This window comes from Sapajus apella, unplaced genomic scaffold, assembly GCF_009761245.1.
Source record: "Sapajus apella isolate SASKATOON/1434 unplaced genomic scaffold, GSC_monkey_1.0 scaffold19, whole genome shotgun sequence".
Taxonomy (NCBI): Eukaryota; Metazoa; Chordata; class Mammalia; order Primates; family Cebidae; genus Sapajus; species Sapajus apella.
In genome coordinates this window covers 5,618,833-5,633,371 of record NW_022436959.1, presented here as the reverse complement: position 1 = coordinate 5,633,371, position 14,539 = coordinate 5,618,833, and the positions used below count along the sequence as shown (strand labels likewise).

The following is a 14,539-nucleotide window of genomic DNA, read 5'->3' as shown; positions in this document are numbered from 1 at the left end:
ACTCCAATCCATTTCTAGAATGACTGCATCCTTCAAAAGGACAACAAGAATCCAAGAGTCACTGACTTTTATTTGTTGCTTCTGTTTTGGGGATCTCTGTGGGGACAACTGATACTGCCTCTATTATTTCTTTCAACTCTGATGAGAACATACCTCATTAGGGTAGGTAAAACTTTTTTGCTTTCTCCTTCAAACATCACCATCGTATGAGAACACTCAATAAAGTTGTGTTAAAGGAGATGCTCTTTAAAGGGATTACCGCATGGACAAGGACCCATTCAAACACCTATACAAACACAAGCACAAGCCACAAGCACACTTACGCTTCTGGCTGCTGCAGAGCAGTCTTCATTGCTTTGATTTGTTGGAAGTGACAAGACATATCCGTGGCCATCACCATCTCAATTACCAAGGTTCGAAACTCCCTATTGGAGACAACCATGGAGAAAAAAGGATGGAAGTCAAAGTGGAAAGTAAAAATCCGTTAATGTTTTGGCTAATCAAAATCAGTTAACTATTTTTGACATTTCTAATCTAATTTAGGTCTTTAAGGTGGGCTTTTAAAATAAGGAATAAATAAAAGTTAAGGATTAAGGAAATAATTAGGAATATGATACATGGAATATACACATTGTTTGGAAAATTAACTCACAGGAAAAAATTCAATGAAACTGAAAAGTATATTAATATGCTCTTTTCTCTAAATGAATTCAGAGGTTTTAGAAAGAATTAACTTGAAAATAATCCTAGGAGATAGATTGATCATCTATATCACATTGGATATAGGTATTCCATTTTTTCAAATCCCAAATACCTTGATTTTTTAGTAGAGTTTTAGGTAGACAGAAAAATTGAGTTCCCATATAACCTCTCTTCCTGCACAGTTTTCTTAAAGTGTTGTGTTAATGTGGTACATTTGTTACAATTAGTGAACCAATATTGATACATTATGTTAACTATAGTCCATAGTTTACATTAAGGTTTATTGGGCATGTTGCACAGTTCTACCAGTTTTGACAAATGCGTAGTACCATGTATCCGCCATTACAGTATCCACACAGAATAGATTCAGCACCCTAAAATCCCTGTGCTCCTTTCATTCACCCCTCTCTCTTTTCACTCGACCACTGCCAATCACTGCTATTTTTACTGTCTCTAACAACTTTTTTGAGCTATAATTTACATACACTAAATTGCTTACAATTTGTATAAATTGCAGAATTTAATGAGTTTAACAGTTGAATAAGTTTTTGAATATACCACTGTAATCACGATACCAAATATTTCCATCACCCTCAACTTAGCCCCAGGCAAAGTTTGATCTGGCTTATGTCTATCTAGAATAGTTTGAACTTTCTAGCTTTATATATATGTATATAAAGCATATACATATATATTTAATATATATTTCAAATATTTGATATATATTTCAATATCTTTATATATAATATATACACATATTTATATACACACTTCATACATATATACACATTTATCATATATACACATGTAGACATACATATATACATATGTATGTATTATATATTTAAAATGTGTATTTACATGTCAACATGTATGTACATGATAAATACATGTATGTACATGATATATACACATATTTTAAAATATAGATAATACATATACACATATATACATATTATACAGTAACACAGATACTAGATATATATACATGTATTTCTATGTATATATATATAGACACACACATATATACATATAGTACAAAATGTACACTTCCTTTACTCAGCATAATGATTTACAATTCACCTATATAGTAGTTCATCAATAGTTCATTTTTTCTTATTACTGAGTGGTATTCTATCATATCAGCATACCACAATTTGTTATCCATTTACCAGCTAAGGGACATTGGAGTTATTAGATTCTAGTTTGGGGCTATTGTGCTATTGTGAATAAAGCTACTATGGGTATTCATACATAAATCTTTGTGTAGACACATATGCTTTTATTTCTCTGGGGCAAAAACCTAGAAGTAGAATGGCTGGTTTATAAGATAGCTGAATGTTTATCTTTATAAAAAACTGCCAGCTGGGCGTGGTGGCTCACACTTGTAATCTCAACACTTTGGGAGGCTGAGGCGGGCGGATCACCTGAGGTCAGGAGTACGAGATCAGCCTGACCAATATGGTGAAACTCCATCTCTACTAAAAATACAAAAATAATCCAGTTGTGGTGGTGTACACGTGTAGTCTCAGCTACTCTAGAGGCTGAGACAGGATAATTGCTTGAACCCTAGAGGCGGAGGTGGCAATGAAGTGAGATTGTGCCACTGCATTCCAGCCTGGGTGACATAGTGAGACTCCATCGAAAGAAGGAAGAGAGAAAGAGAGAGAGACAGAGAGAGAGGGGGGGGGGGAGGGAAGGAAGGAGGGGGGGGGTGGGGGGGGGGGGAGAGAGGGAGAGAGAGAGAGACAGAAATTGTCAAATATTTTTCAAAGTGGTTTCACTTTACATTTGATCACTAGTGTATAACATTTTCAGTTTTTCTTTGCCTATTCTAATCAGTCTTCAATTTCAGCCATTCTTCTTACGGATATGTAGTGGTATCTCTTGTGGTTTTAATTTACATTTCTTTGATGACCAATTATGTCAGGCACATTTTCATGTACTTATATTCCATTTGTATTTATTTTTCAGGGAAATGTGTTTCAAACCTTGCTCATTTTAAAATTGAATTATTTTCTTATTATTGTTATAAAAGTACCTTACACATTTTGGATTCAAACCTATGTAAAATATATGTGTTGTGAATAATTTCTCCAATTTCTTGTCTTGCTTTTTTTTTTTTTTTAACAGTGTCTTCCAAAGAGCAAAAGGTTTTAATTTTTATGAAGTTCAATTTATCACTTTAAAAACTGCTTCAAGCTTTTTCTGTCTTGTCTGAGAAACCTCCACCTACTTCCAAGGATTTTGCTGTTTTTCTCTACAAGTCTTGCCATTTTAGCTTTTACATTTAGGTCTATAACCAATTTTGAGTTATTTTTTGAGGATGGTATACAGTAAGGGTCAAAGTTATTTTTCCCCATTGTTTCAAAACCATTTATTGAAAATATTTTCTTTTCCCCATTGAATTAATTTGGCACCTTTGTCACAAATCAATTGATGAGTCAATTTCAAAACTCTCAATTCGGTCCCATAGATATGTATGTCCTTCTTATACCAATGAAATGCCTTGAATACTGTAACTTAAGCATGCTTTGAAATCAAGACATACGAGTCCTCTAACCTTGTTCTTCATTTAAAAAGTATTTTATTTGCATTTCTATATAAAGTCTATAATAATCGTGGCAATTTCCAACATAATTCTGCTAGAATTTTGATCGAAATTGTATTAACACAATAAATAAAGTTTGGAAGATTTGACATCTTTACAATATCAAGTGTTCCACTACATGATGACAGTATATCTCTCAATGTATTTAGGTCCTCTATAATCAGCAATATTATGTTATCTGCAGTGAACATGAGTTGCATTTGTTTTTGAAAGCTACTACTATTTTATATGTTTTATGCTATTCTAAAAAATTATTTCATTTTCCAATGGTTTGTTGGTAATCTCTCTCTCCTCTTCTGCCCCCCCCATATATATATGTGCACATAAGTATATGCATATATATAATGTTTTTTACATTAACCTTGTATTCTGTGACCTTGTAAAATTCATTATCATTTCTAATAGCTCCTTTACAGATCCTTAGGATTTTCTACTTAGACAATCATGTCATTTGCTATTAACATCTTAACAATGTTGATGAAAGTAAAATCAAGCATCCTTGTCTTGCTCCCAGTCTCAGGAAAAAGGCATTCAATATTTCATCATTAAGCTCGATGTTAGTTATAGATTTTTCACACATGCCCTTTATCTAGTTGAGGACAATCCCTTCTGTTTCTGGCTTGCCTAGAGTTTTTATCATGCATGAGTGTTGAATTTTGTCAAATACTTGTTATACATCTATTAAAAGGACGTATGATTTTGTTTGTTTTTAAATATGGTGAATTCTTTTAATTAATTTTGAATGCTAAATTAATCTTGCATTCTTGTGATAAGCCCAATGTATGAGTCCGGATTATCAAGAGAAACCAACAGGATATATACATATACAGAAAGAGATTTATTGTAAGGAAGTGGCTCACAACCTTGTTACGAAGGTTGACAAGTCCCAAGATCTGCAGGGTAAATCAGCAAGCTGGTGATCTAGGACATTCAAAGTTGTACTTCCAACTTGAAGGCTGACAGCTAATAGGCAGAAATAATTCTCTCTTACTTGGGAGGGGGTCAGCCTTTTTGTTCTAGTTAGGCCTTCAACTGGTTGAATGAGGTCCGCTTATGTTAGGAAGGGCAATCTGCTTTACTAAGTCTACCCTCTTATATGTTAATCTTATCCAAAAATGCCCTCACAGAAACAACAGAATAATGTTTCACTAAATATCTGGGCACACTGAGGCCCAGGTGAGTTGACACATAAAATTAGCTATCACAAATGATATATAATCTTTTTAGTATATTGTTATATTCAGTTAATATTTTACTGAGAATTGTTATAACTATGTTCATAAAATATATTAGTCTTTAATATTCCTTTTTATGAATTTTTTTTGCCAGAATATGGTATCAAAATTATGTTTTATAAAATAAATTACATAGCATTTCTGCCTTCTCTAAATAAATTTGCATAAGATTAGTATTATCTCTTCTTTGCATATTTGATAGAGTTCACCAGTTAAACTATCCAAGGCTGTATATTTCTTTGTGGGAATGTTTTTGATGACAAAGTCAATTTTTTAACAGACATAGGATTGGTCAGACTTTCTATTTCATCTTATGTGAATTTTAAGTTGTATTTTGCAAGGAATTTATTCACTTCGTCAAAGTTGTCAAATTTGTTGAGATAAAGTTGTTTGTAAGATTTTCTTATGTATTTCATATAAATAGAATCTAATATTGGTACTTGTGGTCTCTCTCTTTTTTATTTTTTATTTTTTATTGGTACTTGTGGTCTCTCTCTTTTTTATTCACCAGTCTAGGTAGAAGGTTGTTTCAAAGAACCAGCTTTAGCTTTCTTAATTTTTTCTTTTTTTTAGTCCCTATTTTATTGATTTTCCTCTTATCATTATTAATCTCTTCTTTCTATCTACTCTGAATTTACATTGCTCTTTTTTTCCAACTTCCTGAAGTCATTGTGTTTGGCACTTTCTTCTTTCCTACTATGAACATTTATAGCTGTAAATTTCCTCTAGGCACTGTTTTAACAGTATTGCACACATTTAACATATTGTATTTTCACTCTTGATAAATTTGAAATGTTTCCTGGTTTCCTTTGATTACTTTTTGATCACAAATTATTTAGAAGAGTGTTGGTTAATTTTCAAATATATGAGGTTTTCAAATATACAAGGTTTTTCTAGGTATATTATTCTTATTGATTTCTAATTTAAATCCTAATGGATTTACGTCCTTTAGCCTTAATAGGCTAAAGAACATACTCTTCAAGCTTATAATATTTTTAAATTATTAAAACATTTTAAAATGTCCCAACATGTGTAATTGAAAAGAATGTGTATACTGCAGTTGTTATGTGGTGTTCTATAAATATTAATTAGGGCAAAGTAGTTGATGTTCAAATCCTCTTAGGTCCTTACTGATATTTTTGTCCATTTTTTCTATCAACTGCTAAGGCAAGAATGTTACAATCTCCTATGATTGTGAAAATATATATTTCTCCTTTTTCTCCTATCAAATTTTACATTTTGGAGGTATACAGTTACCTAATATTTATGACTGTTGTATCTTTTTGATGACATTCTTATTATCAGAAAAAGCTTTCTCTTTCACAATCTCCTTTCCCTTGCAGTTAATTTTAGCTAATATTAATATCACCATTGCATTCTACTTATTCTTACTGTTTGGTATATCTTACATACTTTTACTTTGAATGTTTTGTGTATTTATATTTAAAGTGTATCTTTTGCACAACTGCAGTTGGAGTTTGCCTTTTTATCAATTCTACTAATCTTTTCCTTTTAAGTAGAATGTTTAGTCCTTCAACATTTAATGTAATTGTTAATATAGTTGCATTTGGGTCTAGCATGTTATTGTTTTCTGATTATCACTTTAGTTTTTTCCCTTTGTAATAAATTTTCTGCTTGGGATTTTTTTGTATTATTTATGTTTTAAAATTAATTTTAATTTATCCATTGCTAAATGGTCAATTTAAATTTACCTATTGATAAATAGGTAAAGTTTACTAATTTTTAGCTATTATTGTTAATTTTTTTAGTGGTTGCTTGGGGATTATAACATACATCTTTAATTTTCTGTCTTTTGTATAACTTTATGTAACATGTAAAAATCCTGCAACAGTATAAGTACATTTACTAACACCAGCTAGTCTTTATGTTATCATTGTCACATGTATTACACCTCACATATAAACCCCATGAGACGGTGTTGTAATTTTTATTTTAAATGGACATATGCACAATTTAAATAAATGAAGAAAAATAGTCTTTCATATTTACCCAAGATATTTATCATTTTATTCTTTCCTAAAAGTCTGATTTCACTGTATCATGTTCCTTCCAATAAATCTTTATTTATTAATCAAAATTTTAATAAACCATATTTGAAACTACCTTAAAGAAAGCCTTAAAGAAATTTCTTTAGCATTCCTTATAATGTTGGTGATATATTCCTGTTGTTTTATATTATCTGAAAATGTTTTTATTTCATCTTCGTTCTTGAAGTAGGTGCTCACAGGATACAGCATCCTGTGTTGATTGTTTTTTCCTTTTAGTACTTTAAATAAATTATTCCATTGTTTTCAGGCCTCCTTAGTTTTGGATGAATACTCTACTGTAATTCAAATTGTTCTTCTAAGTGTAATTTGCCATTTTTGTTTAATTTTATCTTTGCCTCTTAGCAGTTTGACTATAACATGTGCCTAGGTATGCTTTTCATCAAATTTATCCTGTTTTAGGTTTGCTGAGTCTCTTGAATCTGTATATTTACATGTTTGGCAATATTTGGAGACTGTTCAGTCATTATTTCTTTAAATTATTTTTCTTCCCCATTCTCTCTCTTTTCTCTACTTATGAGACTCAAATTGTCCTTACGTTTTCTCATATGAAATTATTCCACAGGTCTCTAACATTCTACTCACTTTAAAACATCTCTTTCCTCTTACTTTTTCAAACTGAATAATTTCCAACTTTGAAATTTGAAAAATCAACTTTTAAAAGCCACTGATTCTTTCTTCTGTCTTCTCTATCCTGCACTAAGCCTATGTAGCAAATTTTAAATTTAGATATTTTATTTCTCAGTTTTAATATTTGGTTTTCATTTATATGTTCATTTTACTTGTAAATTTTGTATTTTATTCATTACAAGCACATTTTTCTTTATCTCACTAAGCATAGAAATAATAATTGTTTTAAAAGTCCAAAGTCCTCATCTGATAATTCTAACAATAGTTTATCCTAGATCATGTATCTATTGATTGTCTCTTCCCTTGCTAAGAAATCACATTTTCCTGATTTTTATATGTCACTTAGATTGTATACTGAACATTATGGACATAAATTGTAGGTAATCTGGGTTCTGTTATATTGCTCTGAAGATTGTTGATGTTTTATTTTAGCAGGAAATTAACCTGTTTATACTCAAAATACAAGCTCTGTACAGGTTCAGTAAGCAACACATCAGCTCATATTACTTTCAGTGTACTTCATGTATGTATAGCTTAAGGATCAGCCAGAGACTTGGACAGAGGTTATACACGTCATTTTAGTTTCTCATTATTTGTGTCTCTCTTTTCTGGGGTTATGTTTCACCCTCCAGACTCCAACTTTGATTTCTCTGATCAGAAAGATGACAAAAATTCTAATTAATAATTTATTAAATTTTATACATATAAAACTATATATAGATAGTTTTAGCCAACAAGTTGTTGCCTAGACTGAGACATCCTGCATAATAACAGGACAAAAATGTCGGCCAGGCATAGTGGCTCATGCCTGTAATCCCAGCACTTTGGGAGGCCAAGGCGAGTGGATCACCTGAGGTCAGGAGTTTGAGATCAGCCTGGCTAACATGATGAAACCCTGTCTCTACCAAAAAAAATACAAAAATTAGCTGGGTGCAGTGGCAGGCACCTGTAATCCCAGCTACTCGGGAGGCTGAGGCAGGAGAATTGCTTGAACCCAGGAGGTGGAGGTTGCAGTGAGCTGAGATTGAGCCATTGCACTCCAGCCTGGGAGACAGGCTGTCTCACAAAAAAAAAAAAAAAAAAAAAGTCAAACCCACCTCATCCTGTCACATTCTCTAAATTTTCTCATCGCCTTAAAACCTACCTGACTTTGTTCACCCTCTAGAACCCTCAAGTCATTCTTTTTTTTTTTAATTATACATGGTTTATAGTTGCGATTTACATGTGGATTGATTTATTAACAGTTTATTTGGCTTGCCAAAAGTAGAACTCCATGTTATTCCACTTCAAAATAAAATAAATATCTGATAACACATTCATTTACAAAGGTCCTCCCAAGTCTACTGTACTTATATCCAAAAAGAACCTATCATCTATTAAAATTACTTTCATAGAAAGACATAAGATACATATGTTATATTTGGGTTAATGGGCTTAACTGAGAGCCCTAGCTTATAAATTAATACGTTATTTATGAGAGAATATGTTATTTATGAGACAACACCAAGTCTTGGGGCACTGTATTTAAAAATTAATAGAATATGACAAAATAAAACAATATTTTTGAAACAATCCTTAAATGAAAATATAGTACAACACTAAATCTATGTAACTGAAGCTTAAAAAGTCATCAATTACAATCTTTGTTTAACCTATAGAATCCCCCAAAACAGAGAATAGAAACAAAACACAGTGCTATGGGATATAAATATAAAGAAGTCTCCACCATATCAGCGTGTTCCAATACATGAGCTATTCCATGATTTTATTCTCTCTTTCATATAATATTTATGTTTTACTTTATCTTCAAAATAATAAAGCTAATGCTGAAACACAAATATACAAAGATAGCACATAGATTTCAACAACTTGTATTTTCAAGTTACTATTTTTGGCCATTTTTTATACTATATTCACCTGTGTTTTGCTAAATCACTAATTTTATAACTTGTTTGATCAGAGGCAATATTCAAATTATTCACAACTGGTACTTCACAAATACACACTTATAAGAATAAGCACTAAGGATGAACAGGAACTATGTTTGCATTGATATATAGCAATGTATTCCAGTGTGAATTAATATGTTCTGTTTTATTCCAGGTGATTATGGGTTTAGATCCTGCCTATGCCAGCCTTGCTACCCTAATTGTAGATTGAAAGAATGAATGAGACTTATGATTATAGTACAGTGGAAATACAAATAATACAGCTAAGTTTTTGACAAAATTGTACCTAAGCAGAAGTAGAACATGTGTAAGAAAAGTATGTATAACAGAAGTAGCATATATATGTTTTGAAAATACGTTAAGAGGCAATTATGCAAGTTTTGGAGCACATTGCTAGATTGACAGAGTATCACTCTGTCACCCAGGCTGGAGTGCAGTGGCGTGATCTCGTCTCACTGCAACCTTTACTTCCCAGGTTCAAGTGATTCTCCTGTCTCAGCCTCCCAAGTAGATGGGACTACAGGCATGCACTACCATGCTCGGCTAATTTTTTTTAACTTTTAGTAGAAATGGGGTTTCACCATGTTGGTCAGGCTGGTCTCAAACTCCTGAACTCAAATAATCCACCCGCCTCGGCCTCCCAAAGTGCTGGAATTACAGACACGAACCACTGCGCCCTGCCACCTTTTATCATTTTCATTAAAAAAATTTTTTTTTATTATACATTAAGTTTTGGGATACAGGTGCAGAACACGCAGTTTTGTTACATAGGTATACATGTGCCATGGTGGTTTTCTGCACTTATCAACACATCATCTACATTAGGTATTTCTCTTAATACTATTCCTCCCCTAGGCTCCACCCCCTAACAGGCCCCAGTGTGTGATTTTCCCCTCCCTGTGTCTATGTGTTTTCATTGGCCAACTCTCACTTATGAGTGAGAACATGCGGTGTTTGGTTTTCTGTTCCTGTCATAGTTTGCTGAGAATGATGGTTTCCAGCTTCATTCATGACCCTGCAAAGGACATGAACTCATCCTTTCTTATGGCTGTATAGTTATTCCATGGTATATATATGCCCCATTTTCTTTATCTGATCTATCACTGATGGGCATTTGGGTTGGTTCCAAGTCTTTGCTATTGTGAATAGTGCTGCAATAAACATGTATGTGCATGTGTCTTTATAGTAGAATGATTTATAATCCTTTGGGTATATACCCAGTAATGGGATTGCTGGGTCAATTGATATTTCTGGTTCTAGATCCTTGAGATATCACCACACTGTCTTCACCTCATAATGGGTGAACTAATTTACACTCCCACCAACGGTGTAAAAGCATTCCTATTTCTCCACATTCTCTCCAGTATGTTGTTTCCTGACATTTTAATAATCACCATTCTAACTAGCATGAGATGGTATTTCAATGTGGTTTTGATTTGCATTTCTCTAATGACCAGTAATGATGAGCTTTTTTTCATATGTGTCTTGGCCACATAGATGTCTTCTTTTGAGAAGTGTCTGTTCGTATCCTTTGCCCACTTTTTGATGGGTTTGTTTGTGTTTTTTTTCTTGTAAATTTATTTAAGTTCCTTGTAGATTTTGGATGTTAGCCCTTATGCTCATGGATAGGAATAATATCATGAAAATGGCCATACTGCCCAAAGTAATTCATATGTTCAATGCTATCCCCATCAAGCTACTACTGACTTTCTTCACAGAATTAGAAAAAACTACTTTAAATTTCATATGGAACCAAAAAAAGAGCTCGTATAGCCAAGACAATCCTAAGCAAAACAAAAAAGCTGGAGGCATCACGCTGCCTGACTTCAAACTACACTACAAGGCTACAGTAACCAAAACAGCATGGTAATGGTACCAAAACAGATATGTAGACCAATAGAACAGAACAGACACCTCAGAAATAATGCCACACATCTACAACCATGTAATCTTCAACAAACCTGACAAAAACAAGCAGTGGGGAAAGGATTCCCTATTTAATAAATGGTGTTGGGAAAACTGGCTAGCTATATGCAGAAAACTGAAACTGGACTCCTTTCTTACACCTTATACAAAAATTAACTCAAGATGGATTAAAGACTTAAACGTTAAGACCTAAAACCATAAAAACCCTAGAAAAAAACCTAAGCAATACCACTCAGGACATAGGCATAGGCAAGGACTTCACGACTAAAACACCAAAAGCAATGGCAACAAAAGCCAAAATAGACAAATGGGGTCTAATTAAACTAAAGAGCTTCTGCACAGCAAAAGAAACTATCATCAGAATGAACAAGCAACTTACAGAATGGGAGAAAATTTTTGCAATCTAACATTTTATTATAACTTTTACAAACAGTTAAATTGGATAGAGAGTTCCTTCTTTCCTGAAGTTATACAATGATTAATCAAATTGGTCTGCATTTTTTCAGATGCTGAGTCTAGCATATTTGCATAATTTTAAGTCAAATATTCCCATATGTTTTAATAAGCTAAAGCTACATGGAAATACTTAGCCACTCTTAACAAAAATCAGCCTCTCAGATTTATTGTTCAGTATAGTTTATCTCTGAATCCTTGAAAAACAGTGAGCACATACTCAATAAACAGCTGACTATTCAATTAAAATATAAAAATTATTTGAGTCAGAATGGATTCAGACTTTTGTAAGGATTTAGATGATCTCCGCCTGAAGGGTTTGAAGTACCTTAACCTGTATGTATAACTACGATAATTTATAGCCTAGCTATATATGACATAATGTGTGCTAAGCATTTTAAAATGATTGTCATTTATCATAGTCTATTCTCACTGCAAAATAAATATTATTTTCGAGAAATTAAATATTTTAAAGATGTAAAGACATTGAGTCATTTGCCTAATATTATACAGCTAGTAAGTGACTGAGTCCATATTCAAAATACAGGTATGTGCCTAAATCCAGACACACAATGTCTGTCATTCATGCAACAGAATTAAGTGTCCATAATTGTTTTAAGTGTCAAATAATTTCCTTAGAAAATGTCAAAAGATTGTTAAGAAGTCCAAATCAAATATAGGGTGAAAAACACATGCTATTACATAAAAGATAAAATTGAGATTTAAGGAATTCAGATAAAAGTAACACAAGTTTCCTAAGGTTAAACAAAAGCAAATATACCCAAAGTGTCCTCAGTTGAACACTGCTGGAAGTGATTTTTCAAACTTTCTTCTTTGAGAATTTTTAGGACAATATTGAATTATTTGACTCAAACTGGTTCCACTTTCCAATTCATCAATAAAAAGCAATGTAAAGATGGCAAAATAAAGTAGTTGGAACCTAATCTTAATATTCCATAGTCTTTATTTATAAATATTTGAATATCTGCATAAAGAAAAAAGAGAAATAAGATATACACACATACACAAAGAAAGGGTGAGAGTGAGAGAAAGTGAAAGCAACACTAATAAACATTTTAAGCAAGGTGTTATTTTCTCAAAAACAGCATATTTCATCTATCTTCAAAGTCCTTCCCTGGCCTCCAAATCTTTCTTGTCTCATCCTTACCTCCAGTCATCCTTTGAGAGGTTAATCAAAATATTCATTTCCTCATCATCTTGCAGAAGGCGATAGGCTGCACTTAAATGGTGATTCTCCAGTACAGATCTGTCATTGTACAGAATAGCTGGATCAGACCTGAACAGAAAGCCAAGCAAAATTCAGAATGTTAAATAGCTAAGATTTATTTGGGTAGCTCTAGGTTAGAATGCACCGTCATCTTTCCCATGTTTAGAAATTATCTTTGTCCCCATGCCATTTATGTGAACCAAAAGCTCAGTCACTACAAATCATCAGTAGATGAATACAGGGTATTTTACTCTCAGTACATGTGTGGGCAGGAAGTATGTGACATCCAGCCTGAGAACTCTCTAAAAACTGTTTTACAACCAGATCTCAATTATATATTAGTGGCAAAGGTTTCTGTTTGTTTGTTTTTTAAAAATATGGGTCATGTCAAACTTCTTTATATTTTCTGGAATGACATTTTCTTATGTCTTATTTTACTCAACAAACGCACTAGTATACTTATTTTATTTGTAATTTTCAGAACACATATCACCTAGTGGGTACTATCTGCAAGTTGCCTCTGATAGTGGCTTGATATTAAAGTTTTTCCATGCAAAAGCCACATGTGGAAAATTGAGAATAAAGAATATAAAGATTGTAATGTCAGCTTTTAGTCCCTATCTCATACTATAGCTGAATGTCACTAAACATAGGACTGTATATGATTTTAAGATCTTTAATTTAATGAAAGCTTAGATTACTGGTTTCTCACCAAGGAAGCTAAGTTCCAGAGACTTAAAAGAACTTGTTAGAGCTCTTCGGTGGCCAAGTGGCAGGGCTAGGATGAAGGCAAGATCTTCTGACAGTTAGGCCAGTGCTTCCCCAAGATAATTTCAACCTGCCGTTGGCCAAACTTTGAGCTGTATCTATCATACCTTGAAAGTATTAGGCTTAACATTTTATTCATCAAAGGATTAAGGGCCTGCTCACAGACTTTGTTTTCTGAACAGAGATCACACAGGCTGAGGTGCTTTGGATAAAATTCTGTTGAACACAGCCAATGTTTAAATTTCATTCCAAACCAAGCTTAACTGAACACATTGGAATTTTCCCACCCATAGGGAGATAACACAGAACATGCAAATCCCAAGGTGAAAGATTTGCTGTTACATCTGTTGAGTAAGTTAGATACCAACTGATGTGTATTTTATGACACTCTTTTCTAACTCCTGTAATTAAGCCATTCTCCTCTGAGTTTGATACTGGTCTCCAGGCAAGACCCACATACAGTTGTTCAACCCACCTCTCCTCCATGGACAGGTGCTATTCACCACGGTCTCTGTCCTCAGAGCAAAGGTTCCATCCACAGACACATATTGAACAGAGCTACTCTACAGAATTCCCTGTATTAAAGACCTTGGAACAGAACCACACAAAGCTGCTTTTCTGCAGCTTAGACTAAGTGAGGAGGCATGAAGGTGGAACTGAAGCGGTTAGCTGAAGTTCTTTTGTCTGCTTCCATTCAACTAGAATTTCTCTTCTGAACAGAGATCAGACAATATTGTCTTCTATGTGTATGCTATAATTAAGTGTTGAGTTCATAAAATACATGTAGATTCACTTAATGAACACAAACTTACCTAGAGTGTGCACCTGCTTTTTCAAGAGAAATCAGCAAGTATTTATTTGGTGTTAACTCTCATCCCTCCCTGCTCTTTGACTTACTACCTTTCCCTGTATCCTAGTTCCTTTTGATTACTATATCAAGGATAATTAACTAACTCTACTGTTAGTTTCTC

General features: G+C 33.2%; 1 protein-coding gene across 13 annotated transcripts in view; it reads right to left on the bottom strand.

Moving 5' to 3' along the window:
* Positions 1–14,539, bottom strand: part of PDE1C (phosphodiesterase 1C) — a 551,218-nt gene that overhangs the window by 100,026 nt on the left and 436,653 nt on the right. For all 13 annotated transcript variants that reach the window (XM_032286655.1, XM_032286659.1, XM_032286653.1 and 10 more), the window contains 2 exons: positions 12,741–12,869; positions 324–425 (listed from right to left, as the gene is read on the bottom strand). In XM_032286655.1, the coding sequence (XP_032142546.1) occupies positions 324–425; positions 12,741–12,869 (231 nt within the window). The remainder of the gene's footprint in view (positions 1–323; positions 426–12,740; positions 12,870–14,539) is intronic.